Consider the following 22,223-nt stretch of genomic DNA (forward strand, 5'->3'; position numbering starts at 1 on the left):
GAAAGTCACATGTTGAATAGCAGTTATCAAAAGTTGAGTTGATCCACTGTTTTGAAGAAGTCTCTTGGATGAAAGACGAAACGTCTTCAAGAACTTTCTTAACGTCCAGTGGATCAAATCAACAGCTTTTGGATAACCATGACCTGGATGACTGAGAACCTACACAGACAGTTATCAAAAGCCAGTTCATTCAGGCTAAGAGGACTATAAATCAGAGCAGCAGCTCTACTAGTAAAATAACCTGCACTCATAGACAGCGCTACTGAATGCTAGAAACACCGAGCTTACTGTACTGACAGTGACACAGTGATGATGTAATCTTTATGACACATTTTATCGCGATAAGAACTGTAAGAGGATTTTTCATTAGTATAGCCTGAAAATTATTTTCAAATTGTTTTTAAACCATCCATCCATCTTCTTGAAGAATATATAATTGGAATCATCTTGTCTACAGCCTCTTATCCACCTTGTCACAGATCTGCTGAAGCCTACTCCAGCTAGCTACACCCCGGACAAGTTACCAGCGCATCTCTGGGCCACATATAGACAACCACTCACACACACACACACACACACACACACACACACACACACACACACACACACACACACACACACACACACACACACACGCACTCGCACATATAGACAATTTGCCTAAGCTGCATGCTTATAGAGGGGGAAGGAATCCGAAGAACCAGTAGAAAACCCACACAGACAAGGGGAGAACAGACAAACTCTACATAGAAAGGAATCAAACCAATAACTTTCTTGCTGTGGTGCTACCCACTGCGCCACCGTGCTGCCAGCATTTAAACCATGAAACCAAAGCAATGGATGTCGGATAAATAATACCAAACCAACGTTGATGATAGTAAGCCTTATACTTTATGTTAATGACCACATGTCTAGAGTCATTACAATTTATTTTCAATGGAGAAGAGAAAAAAAAGACAGCATGTATTCTGTCATGTATTCTGTCAGTATGTATTCTGTCATTCAGCAAAATGTGTTGACAAATGATAAAGAACAATCTTATCCTGAATCAATTTCAATGTCGCAGTTGCACACAATCCGGCAACATTTCCACAACAAAAACATTTTCAATGCCCACTTCTTCCTCTGTCGTGGGTCATGGGGTCACTGGAGCCTATCCCAGTGACATAAGAACTTGTGTTTCATATTGAGTGCTTCACTTATTTGTCTATAAACAAATAGAAACTGTGCTGTAAAGACTGACATGGTACTCACTATAGTACTTACTGTATGTTGCACACTCCATGTAGGCCCAGACTTTGAGGTTGAAAGCTGTCTAGGAGGTTCTCCTCATCTCAACTTTGTGCATGTGAGATATTATTGGAGCTTTATACTGAAATAATTCTGGATAAATCTTAATACCCAGAAAATCACCCTGGAACCCTTCAATGCCCAGAGAATTGATTTAGTTCCAGTTAGACAGCTGCAGCACTTACAAGACAGGATCACAGATTAAACTGTTGTTGGGGTTGACTCGAGATAGACAAGCCACAAATCTCAACTCAACAGCTCAGATCAATAGAGAGATTTAATGAAGAGTGGTCACTACTTGGAGGTTATTTCTTTCCTTGCTTTTCGATGTTTGTATTAACTGACCTGACCTGAAAGATTTTAAAACACAGTCACCCGTGAAAACCGTGCACTCCACTTCCACTGATAAAATGTTCCTCTGGGTTGAAGAAAGGTCCGAAGTTAAAGGAGAAATAAAATGCAAGGTATTTTCTAACTCCAGTAGCATCAAGACCATCCCTCTAAAGAGCCATTCATGATAGGGCTGCAGGCCTGACAAAGTACCCTCGATAAGCAGATTGTGCACAATTTAAAAGTGATATTATTTTCATCTTGTCAGTTGAATCAGCAGCAGAAATACGTGCTCTTTAAAAAGAGCACGGGCAGCAGCCACCTACTGTGAAGGCAGATCACAACCATGAATGCATACATCCTGTTGTAAGTAGGATTAATTTAGTTACAATGTGTGTTGCTGTGATAACTGAATCCACAAACTGGGAAAATAAAAGGCTTAAATTATAACTGAGCACCTCTTTCTAGGTACTTGACCAGGCAGCACAAGGTTGAATCCACATCTCCTGATCCTCACACTGTTTTTATTGTTTGTTTGGCAGAAATAATAATATCTAAAATAAATATAATCCTAAAATAATCCACATAATCCTAACATAATCCATGGGATCACAGTATTATTCCCACATCCTACAGTAAACCAGGCTGATTTGATAGATTCTGTGACTTTGTTATCCCATTTTGCCTCAGATGTATATTTTGGTGATATTGTTTGTGATCTCCACAAAGATAGTCATAGTCAACTTTATTGTTTGAATGTATATATGCAAGAGATACAGCAAAAATTAATTTACAGTCCTCTCAGACCCACAGGCAGTAAAAAAACACAAAAGAACCACTATAGTAGGAGAAAGAGGGGCCGCTGCGTGTGCACGCACCGCCATCCTATCCTATCCCAATAGGCAACAGAACCCAACAGAACCCAAAAGAGTAAGCATAAGTGACAGTGGCGGGAAAAAACTCCCTCATTTAGGAAAATGCATCTCCATTAGGTTTGCACAACTCACCATGAATGAAAAAACTCTTGATTCTTAATGGATGTAAGAAGCTCTTCTTCAAGCCACCGTTCCACTGTTTGAAGACTGTGAGGCTCATAACAGGAGATGGTTCTGATATTTGTCAATCGGCATCCGACTTTGCCTGACTAATTTCAAGGTATGTCAAATTAACATTAATACCTGGTGACTATTTAATTAAAAACATAGCCATATGCACAAATAAGCAGAAATTTTCTCACAACACTCTAATGTTTTTACAATCTTCATGATGCCTACAACTACACAGATTTAGATAATCCCTATTTTGGGCCACTCCCTCACCTGTCTCTCTGTGAATGTATATATTGCATGAGGAACCTTTGTCAGCAGAATTAAATTATGCCAGAACAGATAATTATGTGTGGTCAAAGCTACTGGAGGAAGTTCTGGAGCAAGGTACGGGGATTAAAACTTTGTGCTTGTCCCCCATTAAGGCTGTGTACAATCAATCTGTTATAAATTTGTAATCTAGATTTATGTGACAAGGCATTTCTAGCTGATGGCAATTCTTTACCATTTTACAGTATTTCATGAGATGCTGAGAATCCAAAGGCCCCCAAATGTAGTTCTGACGTTGCTTTCTGCATCAAGCTACGTCTTTACACCACATCATTCAGAGAAAGACAAAGTTTACTAAACACTTCAATTCGGGGAGAGAAAAACTGAGCCAGAGAACTATGACCTGAAATCCAAGCAAAATAATTATGATTCATATTTTTTTCCAGAATTATGCAGCTCTAATCCCCTGCTCTTCCATTCTTTTGTTGCAATGTCAAAAATTGGTGCCGTACAATACAATGATATTTAATCCTCAAAAAAAGATCATAATTTCACAGTATTGTTTGTTTCCTTGGATTGTAAATGCTGTTTGTAGCAGTAGTCACAAGTTTAAAGGCACGATCATGTGATGCCATTTGGGATTTATGACCCAACATTTTACTGGAGTTTTCTCGTGGTCTGGAAGAGCTCAAAACTGCATTGCGTTGGGTTTGCTGAGTTTTGCACTCCATGTATGGAGACCTAGAGGCAGCCTGATTTCAGTTCCCATAACCCTTCGACACATCATCCCCCACTCTCTCTCTCTCTCTCTCTCTCTCTCTCTCTCTCTCTCTCTCTCTCTCTCTCTCTCTCTCTCTCTCTCTCTCTCTCTCTCTCTCTCTCTCTCTCTCTCTCTCTCTCTCTCTCTCTCTCTCTCTCTCTCTCTCTCTCTCTCTCTCTCTCTCTCTCTCTCTCTCTCTCTCTCTCTCTCTCTCTCTCTCTCTCTCTCTCTTTTTCTCTTTTCAAATATCCCATCAAATAAAGGCAAAAATCCCTCCCTCAAAACATTTTTTAAGCTTCTCAGCATGGCACCGTTCTCTCAAAACGTTAAAAAAAAATGGGTAATCATCTTCAAACAATTGAAAACATTGAGGAGTCATTTAAAAATGATTCCACAGTGCAATCTATATCTCCAGAAACCCAAAGATTCCCACATTGACGCGATTTACACTCACACCTGAAGTCTTAATGGTACAGATTAAATTGTTCATGAATTAAATTAAAGACATTGATGCCACAACTCAATCATATCCCTGTCTGTTGTGTGTGATGTAACATCTGGTTAACAGGTAAACTGTCAAGTACAGAGATCACAAGCTTTTGTTGTTCTTGTCTAGTTGTGCATGTGTGTCCTTTCCCTAGATTGGGTACATGTTAATACCTGAGTAAATTTTTTCAAAAAGAACTCAATTCATATGAACAAGATTCCATTAATAGACAATTTAAATGGCTAGCTTGAACTTTCTGAGCTAGTGCAGAGGATGCACCATCTCAAGATGTTACTGCGTGCTCCATTTCGTCTCCTCTCCAGCGATGTGAGACATCAAAATCCTCTGAGTCGAAGAGCTGCTGTGAAGCTGCTGAACATCAGCGCACAACTCTACTTTGTTAGCTCCTTCACACACACACACACACCCCTGGGACGAGAGGAGGGGAGGCAGTGATGTGACCCACATTCATGCAGAACAAACACAAGTGTAGTGTCAATACTAAAAGTACGCCAATATACAACTGATATATTTGCATGAAATAGAACGCCTTAACCAAATGACGTGACTTCAGTAAGAAGACAGTCCAGTTTGTTTTTGTGGATGAAATAACACAACGAAAATTTTGCACAGGGAGAATCTCAGGAGATCCTTCTCTAATGTTCTTAAATAAATAAATTTAAGGTCTTAAATAAATTGTCTCAAGATTTGCTTGATATATTGTCATGAATTTAGCTCAGACCTTGAATCTTGATCATCTACCGTAATTTTCAAGCACCATGTTTTACATCTAAATGCCTGAACGACTATGCCCATCAGGCTTCGTGCTTTGCTTTTACTGGTCATTACCAAACATCTGTATGCTCACACACCACACTAACATGGGCACGAACATTAAATGCCAGCGTGTCAGCATTGCCACTGTGCAGACATGTATGCAGCTGTAAGCTACAACAGCTGAAGACTTTTAGTTATCACACTTCTGACAACATAATAATCATTTTGTGCTTTAGCTTCCTTCAGTGTGTTACCCATGTGTCTGGACATTCATTCTGTTTCGCCATAAATAAGAAGAAAACCACAATTAATGCTAAAAAAATTTTCATGAAAAGATAAAACAAAGTCAACATCAGGATTTACATTTGGGATAAATACTGAAAAAGTCATTAAAAGATCATTTTAACATCAAAATAATTAAGATTAGAGATGAAATTGGATAAATTATTGGATTGCTTAATTTCTCACAACACTGGCACATTTACAGTGAAGCAGACACAAAAGGCACAACAGCAAAAAGGTCTAGCAAAAATGCAAGATATAAGCTATACTGATATAAGAATCTAAAGAATAAAGAATTTATACATAAATGTATAGGTGATCAAATCAACACTGGATGACATAATTACTAGTATGTCGGGAATCTATCTAGCAATCTATTTTATCAATTTATCTATCTTTAGAAAGCATTAGTCAATAAGACAAAAAAGAGTTAAAGGGGTGAAGGGGAATTAGTTTCCACTGCTGTTTTATTAATTCACAGCTGAAATGAGATGCTTTTATTCAGCATAATGATTCTGCTTCATTTAGTTTACATGAGGAGACCCAGGGCAGAGGGCTCTGGAGCTGTTTCACAGCACTCAGCAGAAAAATAAGTGGAAAGCAGGAAGAGGAGGAGGAAGACGAGGAAGAGAAGGAGGAGGAGGAGGAGGACGAAGAGGAGGACGAAGAGGAGGCAGCGGCTACACCATCCTCGAAATAATTCCATTGATCATAAAACACATACTGTATGTACATATAGACCTTCCTGATTTACAGATCCCTTTCCTAACTGGTAAACACACATCGGATCTCCAGCTGTGATTGGTCAGAGCCCCCCCCCAGCGTATCCACTGAAGATGAGTGGACCATCTGCTCTCTTCCTCCCTCCAGATCAGCCTGAATAGAGGTGGGCCCCAATAACTGGGCTCTCAAGTTAAGAGCCAGCAGTACTTCACATACTACAAAAGATGCAGAGGCTAATTTTCTCCAAAGATTACCAGAGAGGCACCAACTAAAGAGCTCTCCTAAAATCCAGCACTGGTGCATCAAACAACAGGGGGGGCACTGATAACAAACCATTTTCAGTTTTACAACCACTGACCTCACGTTGCCTGTCCAACATGTTACGCCTCTGACAGCTTTGATGAAGAAGACCCTCACCTTCAACTTCACTAGTTTTGAAGCTAAAATCTCTCCACCCATCCCATTTTTTTCCCCCCAAATACAAAGAATAAAGATTTCAGTCAAGTGAGTTATTCCACATTTCATTCGACTTCATGAAGAACATCTACAGCTCCCAGAGTTCAGGTAACAAGAACTGAAGGAAAACTCATCATCACAAATAAAGTACTTCACATTTTATCCAACATGATGGCCAGCAAGCACAACACCAGGGTGTCATGAAATATTCACACAGACACACAGATCACTTTGAACAGTGTGACTGTCTGCCCATCATGCCGTGGATTACACCTGGAGTCCACTGGGATTGAAATAGCGTGGATATAATCACACATTATGTAACCACAGCAACTAAAACAGGATGACTGAAGTATCTCTTAACACCAAGGCTGAGTGGACAGCCTGAAGTTGTCTCCTGTCTGAGCCCCACTGGGTTCCGATCAGGGTACTTACGTGTACTGCTGTGGGAACGTGAGACCGGACGTTCCAGGCCACGACGCGTGGAAAATCAAGATGCTCTGGATGGATACCAAGCAGACGATGCTGCGAGACCTTTTGCCTATCGCCATTTTCCATTAACAATTCTCGTCACGGGGCTTCGTGGCGTGTGCGAATCGCTGCAGACTGTCTCAGCAGCATAAAGATAACAGGACGGCTCAGTCCCCCCCCACTGGTTCTAGTTGGTCCGTGTTGTCAAGTGGTCGTGGAGGAGGCAGTCATTGGCCGTGGACTCATCACGGACGGTGAAAGATCCACTGATGCAGCTGCTAAGACACCGCAGAGTGCTCCCACATATACCACTAGCCAACCCCACCGCCACCACACAGGCCAGCGCGTCCACGACGGCTCTCTCTCATCAACAGCCTCCCCGTGGAGCCGTGCGCGTTCACGCTCACCAGGCAACAGAGGAGCTGAGGAATCCGGTTTGGCTTTATTTATCTCTGCAGAGCCACGTGGGAATTGTCATCGACATAGATTTCATTTTTATGCGGGGCTGCTTCTGTGATGGTTGTTGGAGGAGAGGAGGATGGAAACAGTGGGAAATATTTAATGGTCCCTGAATGCATCACAATGTACAGACTAAACACTGAAACCATCCAATCAGCTACAACTTACATAATGACAGCTTTTAAGACTGGATCCATCCATCCATCCACCCACCCACCCACCCACCCATCCATCCATCCATCCATCCATCTATCTATCTATCTATCTATCTATCTATCTATCTATCTATCTATCTATCTATCTATCTATCTATCTATCTATCTATCTATCTATCTATCTATCCATCCATCCATCCATCCATCCATCCATCCATCCATCCATCCATCCATCCATCCATCCATCCATCTATCTATCTATCCATCTATCTATCTAAAACATTCATTCTCATTAAGCTTTACTTAAAAACACATTTTAGTTATGAGTTCAAATGAAAGTAAAAAACTAATGTAGCTACAACAAATCAAATACCGTAATATTACTTGGACATGAGAGTGACTGCTGTTTAAGAAAACACATTATTAAGCATTGTTAGATGGTTTTAATATTCTTTCTTGTACACTGTTTTGTTTCATGAGAAGAAACACGGACCACGGAGACAATGAGGTAATTTGACAGGGTGACTTCCTACGTTGTGAGGAGAGGCAGTCAGGACAGGACACAAAGTAACACACTAGAACACAAAATACATCAAACAATAGGGAAATGTAGAAAAGTGAGGCTCAACAAACCAAACTGAACATTAGGGATGAGCGAGTACACACTATCTGTATCTGTGTCTGTTCAACCAACTAGATCAGGGGTCTGCAACCTGCGGCTCCGGAGCCGCATGCGGCTCTTTAGTGCCTCACTTGCGGCTCCCTGGACATTAATCACAAAATAAAAAAATAATACTTCACAGAAAAAAAAAAATATTCTACTTATAGCTAAAAATCTTTTTTAAAAAACCAAACAACTTATTGTTGTAAATTTCCTACGCTTTACTACATTACCATAGTTATCGTGTTGTTTAAAAATTTAGTCAGGCTCCTTTTAGTACAGCTCAGATGCACTGTGTGGTCCTTGGCAGTTGTTGCCCTGGCTTTAGAAAGCAGTGGTGATTGGTTGGCAGCACAGTGGGCGGGTGGTGAGTGATGTGACATGAATCCTGACCAATCAGGTGAGACTCCCTGTAGCTCTGGCCACCTGAGGGCAGGTCTACTGGGGTCTACTCCTTGCCATCAGCCGCGGCTCTACCACTCTGTCCTGGAGGGCTGTCGGACCGCGTCAGGTTGGGACAGAGAGTCACAAGGATTCCACATTCTATTTAATAAAGGAAGCAGCGCTATGGCCATTCAGCATACATATATTCATACAGATTAGACGGGAATTGAAAGTCGCGCTAATCGTGTTAGCCGTGCTAATTGCGCTAGCCACGCTAATCGTGCTAGCTGTGCTAGTGAGGCTGGTCGTGTTAGCCTCCCTAATCGTGCTAGTGAGGCTGGTCGTGTTAGCCACGCTAATCGTGCTAGCTGTGATAGTGAGGCTGGTCGTGTTAGCCACGCTAATCGTGCTAGCTGTGCTGGTGAGGCTGCTCGTGTTAGCCTCCCTAATCGTGCTAGCTGTGCTAGTGAGGCTGGTTGTGTTAGCCACGCTAATCGTGCTAGCTGCGCTAGTGAGGCTGGTCTGGTCTGGTCACGTGAATCGTTCCAGCCATGCCGGCTGCTAATTGACTGTTAATAATAGCGATGTGAATACTGTAGTTATTATCATTAATCCAGAAAAGTGTGTTCCTGTTTGGGTTTGTTCAGCCTTATTATGTGTATGTCTGCGGGGCAGGTTTTTCTGGTAGAGGGTAAAGTCGGGACCAAAAGAGTTGTTCATGAAATTATGGTCTGTCATGCTGCAAGTTACTGATTAAATGCCAGAAATCAGCTGTTCCCTGTGTGGTGCCTGCTCTCTGACCGGAGTTACCGCTGTGGATAAGGGGGTTCCAACACACACACAGTCCCCCCGATTATATCTCCAATAGGTGGTGATTACATGAAGGACTCATTAAAATAATGACAACAAAACAATACAGAAAGTCAGACCTGCTTCTCTCTGCAAAGACAGTGAAGGAAATAAGACGCTACATCACCAATCAGCAAATCTAGGACATTAATTCAACTCCTGCATTATCAATTAAACGTGAGGAGTCATGTGATGTGATCGCTAGTGAACAGACAGGCTGTTGTGCAGGTATGTAAACATGGAAAATAATGCATGCATGGAAAATAATGAATCTCATTATGCATTAACTATGACTAGTTAATCAATTTGATAGTAGGCTAATAGCTAATATAGACACTTAGAGCTCGTGTTGCCTTCATTATAAAGCGTATAATGTTTTGCGGCTCCCGACAGGTTTGATTTTAGTTTTTTTGGTTCAATTTGGCTCTTTGAACCTTTAAGGTTGCCGACCCCTGAACTAGATTATCTGTATCTGTATCTGTACTCGGAATGGGAAGTGGCTTAAACAGGAAGTGGGTGTGGTTTGACTGGAAATGGGTGGGGCTTAAATCATTACATTATTTTAAATCTAAAATTGATATGGATTGATAACATGTCAGTCAGTCATCTTCAGATTCCCACCGCTATATCCACCGCAGCGGGTCACGGGGAGCCAGAGCCTATCTCGGCGTCATAGGGCAAGAGGCAGGGGACACTCCAGGCATGACGCCAGTGTACCACGGTTGATAACAAGTTACTTTATTTATTTATTGTTTTTTTAAAACTATTTACAGAACAGCCTCGAAATTGGAATTCAAGTCAATGTTTTTGATCACAAAAGTAAGAGAACTATTTATAGAACAATTTTTTATGGAACTGAGTCAGAACATGAATATTCTTAAGTCTATGAATGACTATTTACCGAAGAGCCTCAGAATTGAGATTCAACGCTTTTGATCACAATAGTAAAGGAACTATATATAGAACGAGTAAACACAAAGTGCATTAATGAAGTGCATGCAATAGGAAATTATCAACTACGAAGTATGCATGAACAAGAATTGTCATACTTAACAAAACTTTGAATTTTTTTTCTTGTTTTTAAGTTTAATTTTTTTTATAATCAAACTTTTTTTTTCAATTATTTATTTTTAGCACCTAATGTTCTTGCCATTTTGGGGCGGCAGTGGCTCAGCGGTAAAGCGGGCGGTAGAGCGGGCCGTCCTATTATTTAAGATTGGCAGTTCGATTCCCACTCCCACCCCAAAAAAAATACCCGGAGGTGAGCTGACAGTGGGAGGTGTCAGCTCACCCCTGGAGCACTGCCGAGGCACCCTTGAGCAAGTTGCCATCCCCTTTACAAATTGCTCATTTATAGGCGCACCAAGAAGGAGCTGCCTGCCACTCTACCTCCCCTGCATGCCTACAGGCCCCCTTGTGTGTGTGTGTGATACAGGGGCCTGTACTCACAAATATATATGTATGCATGCGTTTGAATCATTAGCTAGAGTGTGTGTTCTTTTCCTTCGGGAATCAAACCAGTATATAAAATTTAAAAAAATAAAATAAATTTCACATGAAGTTGAACATGTTGATTGCGGTGAGTGAGTGTGTGTGTGTTTGTGTGTGTGTGTGTGCTATACTTTATATTTATAAAGTATAGAATTATTAATTTGAACAGAATTTAGGTCAAACAGGTAAAAAAAAGATGAGTGGAGGCGGTGTTTAAATGCACGCGTAAGTGCAACAAAAAAACAACAACAAGGAAGTTAACCAGGTAACCAAACACCGAAATAGAGGCAAGCTGAAGAAAACCTAAGAAGAAAGATGTGAGGAACAGTGAAGCCAACAGTGTGCCGGAGAGTGGGACAGGTACAAACTCCGCTCTAACTGCAGTCTGTAGGGAGGAGCAGGAAGTATGTGTGACTGGCCAATCACAGAGTGTGAAAACAGTCAGGATGATTTTCCTTCAGTCCGATCACGAGTATTAACGGGTTTTATTCATATCGTACTCGCATTCGTCAAAAATGCGTTATCCGTACCGGATGCTTGTATGAACCGAGTATCCGGCTCAACTATACTGGACACTGAAGCCAAGTGTGCAAGAATGGGACTTCAGTGAGTGGGGTCAAGTGGGGTTGTGAAGTCACATCCCTTGGTCACCCAGTAATTGGAAGGCGCGACACCATTACAAGTTAACATTGAAATGGGTGCTGATGTGAACATAATTGTGAGAAGGTCTAACAGCCTCATGTCCTGAAAACAAAACTAGAACCTGTGAACACTCCTCTGCATAGCTGCAGTACAGCACAGGTCCAGAGGAGTGGAACCTACTACAGTAAATTCACCCACTAACTGCACGTCAAAAGAGGATGCACTGTAAAAATATGACTCAGGATGCCACTGTCTGTTATAATAGGGACATTAAAGACTGAACCTGTGAGAATACAGCTGAAAAACAATACCCAACAAGGCAGTCAGAGATGGCAACATCCCGCGACACCCCTGAATTCACCATTTTATACCCTGACCTACACATTTTTCAGGCTTCCTGAAAATGTTGCTTTTTGTTTTGTGATTATATCTCATCAGGTTTCAGAGATGTGTACCTACAAAGGTATACAATGCACCGTCGTTCCTCGCGGTTAATGCGCTCCAGGAACCACATGCGATTAACGAATTCCGTGATAGAGTGACAAACTATTTATCTTATTCTTATTCTTCTTTTCCTTCCGGCTTTTCCCTTCAGGGGTCGCCACAGCGAATAAATTGCCTCCATCTAAACCTGTCTTCTGCATCCTCTTCTCTCAACTACCTTCATGTCCTCTTTCACTACATCCGTAAACTTCCTCTTTGGTCTTCCTCGAGACCTCCTGCCTGGCAGTTCAAAACTCAGCATCCTTCTACCAATATATTCACTATCTCTCCTCTGGACATGTCCAAACCATCTCAGTCTGGCCTCTCTGACTTTATCTCCAAAACCTCTAACATGTTCTGTCCCTCTGATGTACTCATTCCTGATCCTATCCATCCTGGTCACTCCCAGAGAGAACCTCAGCATCTTCATCTCTGCTACCTCCAGATCTGTCTCCTGTCTTTTCCTCAGTTATACTGTCTCTAGACCAGTGGTTCTTAACCTGTGTTCAATCGAACCCTAGTGGTTCGGTGAGTCGGTCTCAGGGGTTCGGCGGAGACGGAAGTCAAGAAAAAACATGCGACACGATGTGTCGGGTGTTTTTGCCGAATGTACACGAATCACTGTGAACGTTTGACACATCGTGTCAATTGGTGATGACACGCCCCCCTTGGCCATCACTGGCTGCAGGTGATCACGTAACGCTACATCTATGAGCCTACCTATGCTACAGGGGATTTTGCGCACTCAGTTGTCGATTTATGCCTGTCATGATGGTATGTCATCTGATTGCTTTCTTAATATTTTAATTCATAGTAACTATGTTGAGCAAAAAAAGAAAGTGGTTGGACAAATGTGTGCAACGGGTGGCCGTGGCTTAGTGGTATAGGGGGTCGTCCAATGATTCAAGATCGGCGGTTCGATTCCCGCTCCCGCCGAGTCATTTGTCATTGTGTCCTTGGGCAAGACACTTTCCTCCCCTTGCCTTGTGTGAATGTGCGTGATTGTTCCGCTGGTGGTCGGAGGGGCAGTAGGCGCAGACTGGCAGCCATGCCTCCGTCAGTCTGCCCCAGGGCAGCTTGTGGCTACATAGGTAGCTTACCATCACCAAGTATGAATGAGGAGTGAATGAGTAATGGATCCAATGTAAAGCGTCTTTGAGTGTCCAGAAAAGCGCTATATAAATCTCATCCACTGTTATTATTATTAACGTGAATTTACATGTACTGTATAACGAACATGATGGGAGTCAGCGTTCTGCATAATTTGCAATGTCAAATTGAGCAACTCTAGTCTGGCACTTGTAAAAATAAAGGAACACTTCCTTAAGCTGCATGGAAAACAACAGAAACAGACTTACCTGTGAAAAATTACATTAGAGTAGCACTTGCCAAGGTGAAGCCATGCTGAACTGGTCTCTCAATAACAACAGCAGAAGTCACACTGATTTGCATGTAGGTCATTTCATGTGGGTTCATGCACTGTCTTGGTTTTGTTCTTTGAAAAAGGTGACATTAATGCAGAATTCATTAAATACACCAGTAAACATATACTGTACTTATATCTTTAAAAGAATAATAATATTTTTTTTTTTTTTACTAAAGGGTTTGGTGAGTGAGCATATGAAAGCGGCAGGGTTCGGTACCTTCAACAAGGTGAAGAACCACTGCTCTAGACCAAACAACATCGCTGGTTTCACCACAGTTTTGTACACCTTTCCTTTCATTTTAACTGAAACTCTTCTATCACACATCACACCTGACACTTTTCTCCACCCGTTCCATCCTGCCTGTACACGCTTCTTCACCTCTTTTCCACATTCTCCATTGCTCTGGACTGTTGACCCTAAGTACTTAAAATCCTCCACCTTCTTGATCTCTTCTCCCTCTAACCTCACTCTTCCACTTGGGTCCCTCTCCCTCCCACACATGTACTCTGTCTTACTGCGGCTAACCTTCATTCCTCTTATTTCCAGGACAAACCTCCACCTCTCTAGCTTCTCCTCCACCTGTTCCCTGCTCTCACTGCAGATCACAATGTCATCTGTAAGCATCATAGTCCACGAAAATTTCTGTCTAACCTCGTCTGTCAGTCTGTCCATCACCATAGCGAACAAGAAGGGGCTCAGAGCTGATCCCTGATGCAGTCCCACCTCCACCTTGAACTCCTCTGTCACACCTACAGCACACCTCACCACTGTCTTACAGTCCTCATACATGTCCTGCACCGCTCTAGCATATTTCTCTGCCACTCCAGACTTCCTCATACAATACCACAGTTCCTCTCTGGGCACCCTGTCATAAGCTTTCTCCAGATCTACAAAAACACAGTGAAGCTCCCTCTGGCCTTCTCTGTACTTCTCTATCAGCATCCTCAGAGCAAATAATGCATCTGTAGTACTCTTTTTTGGCATGAAAACATACTGCTGCTCACAAATGCTCACTTCTGCCCTTAGTCTAGCTTCCACTACTCTTTCCCATAGTTTCATGGTATGGCTCATCAGCTTTATTCCTCTGTAGTTGCCACAACTCTACAAGTCTCCCTTGTTCTTGAAAATGGGCGCCAGCACACTTCTCCTCCATTCCTCAGGCATCTTCTCACTATATAAGATCCTGTTGAGCAACCCAGTCAGAAACTCTACTGCCACCTCTCATAGACACTTCCATACCTCTACAGGTATATCATCAGGACCGACTGCCTTTCCACTCTTCATCCTCTTCAGTGCCCTCCTCACTTCATCCTGACTAATCTTTGCTACTTCCTGGTCCACAGCAGTCACCTCTTCCACTCTTTGTTCTCTCTCATTTTCCACGTTCATCAACTCTTCAAAGTACTCTTTCCATCTTCCCATCACACTACTGTCCCCTGTCAATAGACAAAAGTGGGACAGCTGCTGAATGAGCACTTGAAAAACAATACTGCAAGGATAAGGAACAAAGCACAACAACCTCAAAGCACATCATGTGTCTACAAGGAAGTTAGATTAAATCAGAATGACTTAATCCAACAACAAACAGTTGTCAAGCTCATAAAGAAAGAAACGTTGTCAGGGGACACCAGCCTCGTGCTAAGAGGAACCAGGATTATCATGTGAAAGTCAGTCAGAGGTGAGATTCTTCAGAAAATCCACAGTTTGCAGGGTCTAATTAAATGCAGGCAGAGAGGAGGCTCATCTGTGAGATGGCCCAGATTGGTAAAAATTAACATGCTTGTGACATCATCAGCTATGCAGTGATCTGTAAAAGAAAAACACAATAAAAGTGCCCAAAGTCCATGAGGTGCTGTTCTCTCCAAGTCAGATCATGAAAACTCACGGTGCCTTCCAGTGGTTCCCCAACCCAACACACTGTAGTGTTTAAACATAGATGAAACATTAGAGATTATGTGGTTAAATGCCCTACAAAACAGATTATATATATATATATATTACATTTAAAATGTATTAGTGTATATTTGCACAATCAATCTGCAATGTTTTTCTCTGGCCCACAAATATGTGCATAAAGCTCTTCTTTCAAATTAGTATCATAAATTCTAAATAGATAAACAACAGAAAGTTTATAACACGGGTGTCCTGGTTTAGAAGATTCGAGATAACTCCACTCAATCTCCTCTAGATATGATATTCAATCAAAAACAAATATAATTTTGCTGTAGATTTGCAAAAGATAACAATTAATCCACACTGATGGGAGAATCTTATGGATATCAGCATGAGCTGGTGGTAATTACCTCCATAGGACAGCTGCAGTTGCACTGCAGGACAGCGAAGTGGCATTCAGCTGGATGAATGAAGCCTACAGTATGAATGCTCTTTATACTGCAGGCACCATCTGTGCACATCAACTCATTATAAACTTGCCAGATGTAAAATAAAGCTGATTGAACTGTAAAACTCATAGCATTGTAAAGAATATTGTACTTCGTATTCTTTCCCTGACGCTGTTTGTACTATTTAGTAGGAAATAGAAATTACAGGTGTAAGTCACTCCCATAGCTGCAAATGTTTTTGTGGGTTTTTGTGTGTGAGTTGCTGTATTATGAGTTGTTTGCAGTGTGTGTGTGTGTGTGTGTGTGTGTAGGGACAGGTAGAGTCAGGCTAAATAATGTGGGGAAGCTCCATGCTGATGCGACCTTGATTGAGACTTGAGCCCTCCTCACTGTGTCTGGGAGCCACTGCCAGAGTCTAATCCTGTCCTCTGACGGAGGGAGAGGGCTTTTTATATCCAGAGAAATAACCTGCAGGTACATTACTTTCACCTCAATACAGACAGATCAGGTTGCATAGTGAAAATGATCTTGCTATTTAAAGCTTTCCTCAAAAATATGAGCTGTGAGTAATTCATTTGAGCACTAACCTGTTTTTCAACAGGCAGACATTCAGTTGTTCGACAGTTCACTTGACAGGATTCCAGTCCCCTCTGGGAGGAAGGATGTGGGTTCAGCTTTTAGTCGTCTCCTTGATGGCCCCATGAGCTAATACTGCTGTCATGTCCTAAGGAGAGAGCAGACTAATTACCGACTTCTCAGTCTTCCTCCAGATCCCCCTCGGAGAGCCATACACTGATAATTGGACGATAACTCTAAGGGCGCTGAACGCTAGATGAGACTGACCTTTAATTAATAAAAACAGTATTACTCATCAGATGACATTTTAATTTCTCTCTCACCTTAACCACCCTATTTGTCACCCCACAAACATTGTTTGAATAAATATTCAATTTAATCTATGTACATATACTGTAACGACCTTTTTTTAAAATCTTGCCTTAAGACAAGGTTTTTGAATAATTGTTGGCTAGACAAACTCGTTGTTGAGAGATTCTCATTTGGAATTCAATTTATGTTGGCAAAAACTGTCTAAGCTTTTAACGCTCCCATAAAACATTTAGAAATACAATAATATGTGCATTTCTGTATGAATGACCAAATGTTATTTACTAGCCTGCATTAATATGACAAGAGAGTTGACTATTCTCACAGTTCCATATCATCACACTCAGTCACAGCTGTGCGTCAATGTAAAGTTAACGCTCTAAGAAATGATTCAAAGACCTGGTAAATGTGACAGTAATATATAGTTATGCATGCTCAAGAAAAATTCTGAATATCATCATGATGAGTATTTGATTTGACTACATCAAAATTAATTAGTAAAATGCCAACAGGAATATTTGTGTGAAATAGACACATGTAAATTAAGTTAACTTACTTAAAATAAATTATTATTTGACTCACAGATTACATGGTTTAAATACTTGTAGTAATAAGTGTATGTTTCAACAACATTTTTTAGAATATATTAACAAATATCAGTTAGTTTTAATAAGTGCAATTATTAAACAAGTCAACTCAATTTTATTTGAGATGTAACAACTTAAAAACATCAAGTAAACAGAAGGGAACCGATTCCGCCTTTTTAGGATTTTGGGGCGCTGGTGACTCACTCTGGAGTCGGGTCACCATGCAGGTGGATGTTTGTCTCGTTACAGGCTGGATTTTGAATTTTTGGGGTAACTCTTTAATGATAATTGGTATGTGTAGTTCACTTTCACCATGGTGTAAGCCCATTTTACTTTATTTAAATGATTATGTACTCAAATAGTTTGCCAAGCCAAGAAAGGTGCTGCTGGACAGAGGCATCGTGCAGAGAGATGGATATGCTACTCCATGTATTTGACTTTACTCCTCTGTTGAGACAATTCTTTTTCTTACCTGTGTCGCCACTCTTCTTTCTTCTGAACCTAATTTACTACCTCGGCACTCTTGTATTCAACACAAGATCTTGTATTCATCACAAGATTGAGGGGGCGGCAGTGGCTCAGTGGTAAAGCGGGCAGTAGGGCGGGTCGTCCCATGATTCAAGATCGGCGGTTCGATTCCTGCTCCCACCCAAAAAAAATACCCGGAGGCGAGCTAACAGTGGGAGGCGTCAGCTCACCTCCGGAGCACTGCCGAGGCACCCCTGAGCAAGGTGCCGTCCCCCCTCAAAAGCTGCTCATTTGAGGCGCACCAAGAAGGAGCTGCCTGCCACTCTACCTCCCTTGCATGCCTACAGGCCCCCTTGTGTGTGGTGTGTGTATTACAGGGGCCTGCACACACTAATATGCATGCATGTGATTTGATTTGATTGACTAACAAAAACTAGAGTGTGCGTTCTTAATTTTCCTTCAGGGATTATAACAGTGTATTACTGTGGATTTTAAAAAATTAAATTAAATTAAAAAGATCATTTGCTTCATGCATGAGGAAGAGAAGGAGAGAAGAGGAAAGAGGAGAGTAGAGGGAGAGAACAAAGGGAGGAGGAGAGGAACAAGGAGGATAGAAGAGAGGGAGGATAGCTTCATGTAACCTGCATTGCATGTAACCTAAATTTTGTTTCATTTTGGCAGTGTAGTCATATCTGTTATAATATTTAAAGTGAAAGGATCAAAATCTGTACTGAGAGTGACTACTGTATCTTGTCAGCTGTTTAAATAAATGCTCTCCTTAACAGAGTGAAATTCCCATTGAGAAGACTAGAGAAGTTGCCATCAGATGTCGCGCTGATCACCTTGGAGAAGATTTGGGGGCCCTAATTAAGGAGTTTGAGGTGAGTGCAATAAAAAACATGGCTTTCACTGTTCTCTGTAAAGTAATTTCTAAATTTGAAGGTGTTTCCATTTAGCAAACCCAATATACAAATATTGTTCATTCATTGTCAACCGCTTTTATCTGCTGTGGTGGATCGCGGAGGGCTGGAGCCTATCCCAGCTTACTGAGGGCGTTAGGCGGGGTAAACTCCGGGCGTGACACCAGTGCACCGGGGACACAAATATTATCGAAATCTAAAATAATTCCATATTGGCATGCCATTCAATTCAAATCTATTTTATTTATATGGTGCCACTTAACAACTGATGTAATCTCAAGGCAGGGAGAGAGGGAGGGAGAGAGATTCAAACGCGTGCTCAGCAGAAGACTAAATGCAATGTCCAATACACCGAATGTGATGACCCATTTATGTTCACCTTAGCACAGGTAAGATACATTTCAGTCCACATATCTTAAATAAGTTTTCATTTAAGTAGTGTTGGTTGAAAACTGCTACACTGACATGTCACCTGTGGCTTACCTGTATTCTTTTTGAAATCATAATACAAATTATTTACTTTATTATTTATGGTAATTTAAACGTTTATGAACCCTCCCCATACTGATATTAAACCACCTTATATCTGTATTACCTTTTCCCACCCTTTGATAGACTGTTTAAAGCACCTTTAAGTGTTTATTTAATACATGGAAGTGTGCAGCATTCCTTGAGTCTCGGAGCACTCACGGAACACAGCACACTTCCGATGCTGTCAGCCAATAGAAAGCATGTACAGTATTGGGACTGCCAACTAAAAATCCACGATGAGGTGAAGCAGGGCATCTTGAAGCGTGAATGCGCAAGAGATTAATGTATATGCTAGATAAAATAATACAATTTAGAACATAATATTTGTATTTGCTTGCTCAAACCACTTTACAATGTTTACAGACTTCTGATGATTCAGCAATCAATGTGGAAGAAGAGCTTGCAGCAGATATGATGGCTCTGTACCTTGTGCGAATTCAAAATGGACAAGTCAGGGATGTTGGTATTATCATTGAGGGTTCCATCATACTCAACCACCATGGAGATCTCAGCAGAGCCTGCTGCTAATTGCTTGGACTAACTTATGCCTTGGACCTTCAATACCCCAAAATTCTAAAGTACACTTTTCAGGTATTTCAAAAGATGCTTCTTGAAGTGGATGCTAGAAATCTGTCAACAAAGGTGCAAAGACTGAAAAACAATGTGATGGTATAGTTGTCTGTTGGGTAGATGAGCACAGAGAAGACTCATTCCCAACTGATGTTTTGTTTACACATTTACATTTTGCATTAATGTCCTTTATTTTCTTGGTGATTCATGAGAGGCATGAGACTTCAAATTTTAATTACGAGTTTAAGTCTTCACCAGAAGTGACTAAAATACTGTGCTTCTAAAGGAGGAAGTAGTAGGTTTGTATATTCAGTTTGAAGTACCTGCAATTGTGAGAAATGTATGTTTTAAAAAGCACAAGAGTTGTATTGTCACATCTAAACATGAAGCCACGTATGCTGGAGATGATCTTCACCTTCATGTTCTAAACTGTTATAGGCCTAGCTACTAGTCATCAATATGTTTAGTGTGAATAATACATCTTTCAATAATATGAAACTTTTTTTTTCATGGCCATTTGGCAAGAGGCATTTTAGTTCAGAAGCATTTGATCTTTGGTATCCTGAATTCCCTGTCCTGTAACAGCTTCGAATGTGCTGCTGTAGATTATGGAAAAAATGTTTAAAAATAAAGCTTTCATGTTTTGTAAGCTCTTGGTCATATTGGTTTATAGTACACAATATTTTCCATTTAAAATTAAGATAAAAAATCAGTCGGTACAACACATTTTTTTAGTCAGCCAAATTTGCAACTATCTGCTACAAATGTTTTCAATTATATTTACTCAGTTTGTTTGGTTCTTTCTACTCAGGTTTTCCATATGTTTAAAAAAGTGTTTCCGTTAAATTGAGTAAATGTATGTGGTAATTGAACCAAATCAATTCATTCAAACATACTTGAAAATATTACTTAGATTTACTCATTACTCAGGTTTTAACAGATTTGAGAGATTTCATATCTACTCAATATTTGTAAGTGTAAAATTGTTTCACTGATTGAATTAAGTAACATGCAGTATTATTTTTTGAGGGAAGACTTAGTTTAAGCTCAAATGGTTTGAGATAACTTTAGTTATATTGTTGGTTTCACAAGAATTTGATTGTAAATCAATGCAAGTGTTTTAGTGCTCATCAGAAAAAGGAAACAGCTTCATTTCATAACACAGTATAATTTATGCTCTTATAACTCTAAATTTTTATTATGACATTGCAATAAACTGAGCAACAAAAATTAAAACAAAGCAAACAACATTTAACAGGCATCACTTTCGTGCATGCCACAGATGGTGACTTGTCCAATGGCCTTGTTGCTTTCAGGGTTGTTTTCAGGAGTGGAGATGAAAAGGCCTGTCGATACCTAGAAAGAGCTTCTATATTGTTCAGAGACAGGAAATGAGCTGTTATCTCAGTCATTTATGTTGGCAGGTTATCATGGAGGGCTGTAATCTTCAACCGGAAAATATGGATCAGCTTTTCTTGTCAGCTGCTGGTTGTCTGACTTTGTGATATTGAGTAGTTTCTGTGGTCTGCCAACCACTGCTTGGAATTAATATTAAGCAAGGGTTTTACTTAATTTCTCATACTGTTCTGTTGCTCACTCCTCTTACGTTTAATCTTTCTTTAATCAACTGGTCTTGCTTTAGGTTGTTTGAAGATGTATCATCTTTTATCCAAGAAATTTCTTCAGTCCTGAATGACTGGAAGAGAGTCCAGATTAATACTTCTGTTGGAGCAGAACCAGTTTCTAGTTTAAGTTTTACCTGTTACGACTGCGTAGTTAGAGGTGTAGCCATCATGAAAACAAGAGAGCTGTCAATGGGTGAGAAAAAAAACACTTGCAAAATTGAGAGAAGGAAAATCACTCAGAACCATTGGCCAAAGTCAGTATGACCACTTTGAATGTCCTGAAGGAGAAAATCCCTGGTGTACCAAGTAACAGACGTCAAACAGGAGAACCAAGGATAGCAGCAGCAGTTGATGACAAACATTGAGAGCGCAGTAAAGATCTTTGTCAAAAAGTAGAGACAAGCCTTAAATATTCTGGGACAAGGTTTCATGGACTGATGAGACAAAGAATAACATTACCAAAATATTCGAAAGGCTAAAGTTTGTAAGAAAAAAGGATCTGCTCATATTCCAAGACATACAGTCCAACTTTATCCGTGAAACATGATGGTAGTAATGTCAAGGCTCGGGCTTGAATGGCTTATTCTGATACCGTCTCATTGATCTTCATTGATGATGTAACCAGTGGTGGCAGAAGCAGAAGGAACTCAGCAGTCTACAGAAACATTTTATTTGCCAATTTAAAAAATCTTATGCAACCAAACTGAAGCAGGATGATGACCCAAATGACACTGCCAAAATAACAGAGATCAACGAGCACAAAATGGACAGTTTTAGAATTGGACAAGTCAGACTACAGACGTAAACTCTGTAAGGCATGCATTTTATCTGCTAGAGGAGACTGAAAGAAGT

General features: G+C 40.7%; 1 protein-coding gene across 1 annotated transcript in view; it reads right to left on the reverse strand.

Moving 5' to 3' along the window:
- Positions 1-7,226, reverse strand: part of LOC137595510 (voltage-dependent calcium channel subunit alpha-2/delta-2-like) — a 43,036-nt gene extending 35,810 nt beyond the window's left edge. Inside the window, exon 1 of the mRNA XM_068315682.1 lies at positions 6,857-7,226. Within this exon, the coding sequence (XP_068171783.1) occupies positions 6,857-6,972 (116 nt within the window). The 5' untranslated portion in view covers positions 6,973-7,226. The remainder of the gene's footprint in view (positions 1-6,856) is intronic.
- Between the last annotated feature and the right edge of the window lie 14,997 nt (positions 7,227-22,223).

This window comes from Antennarius striatus, chromosome 5, assembly GCF_040054535.1.
Source record: "Antennarius striatus isolate MH-2024 chromosome 5, ASM4005453v1, whole genome shotgun sequence".
In the NCBI taxonomy this organism is placed as follows: Eukaryota; Metazoa; Chordata; class Actinopteri; order Lophiiformes; family Antennariidae; genus Antennarius; species Antennarius striatus.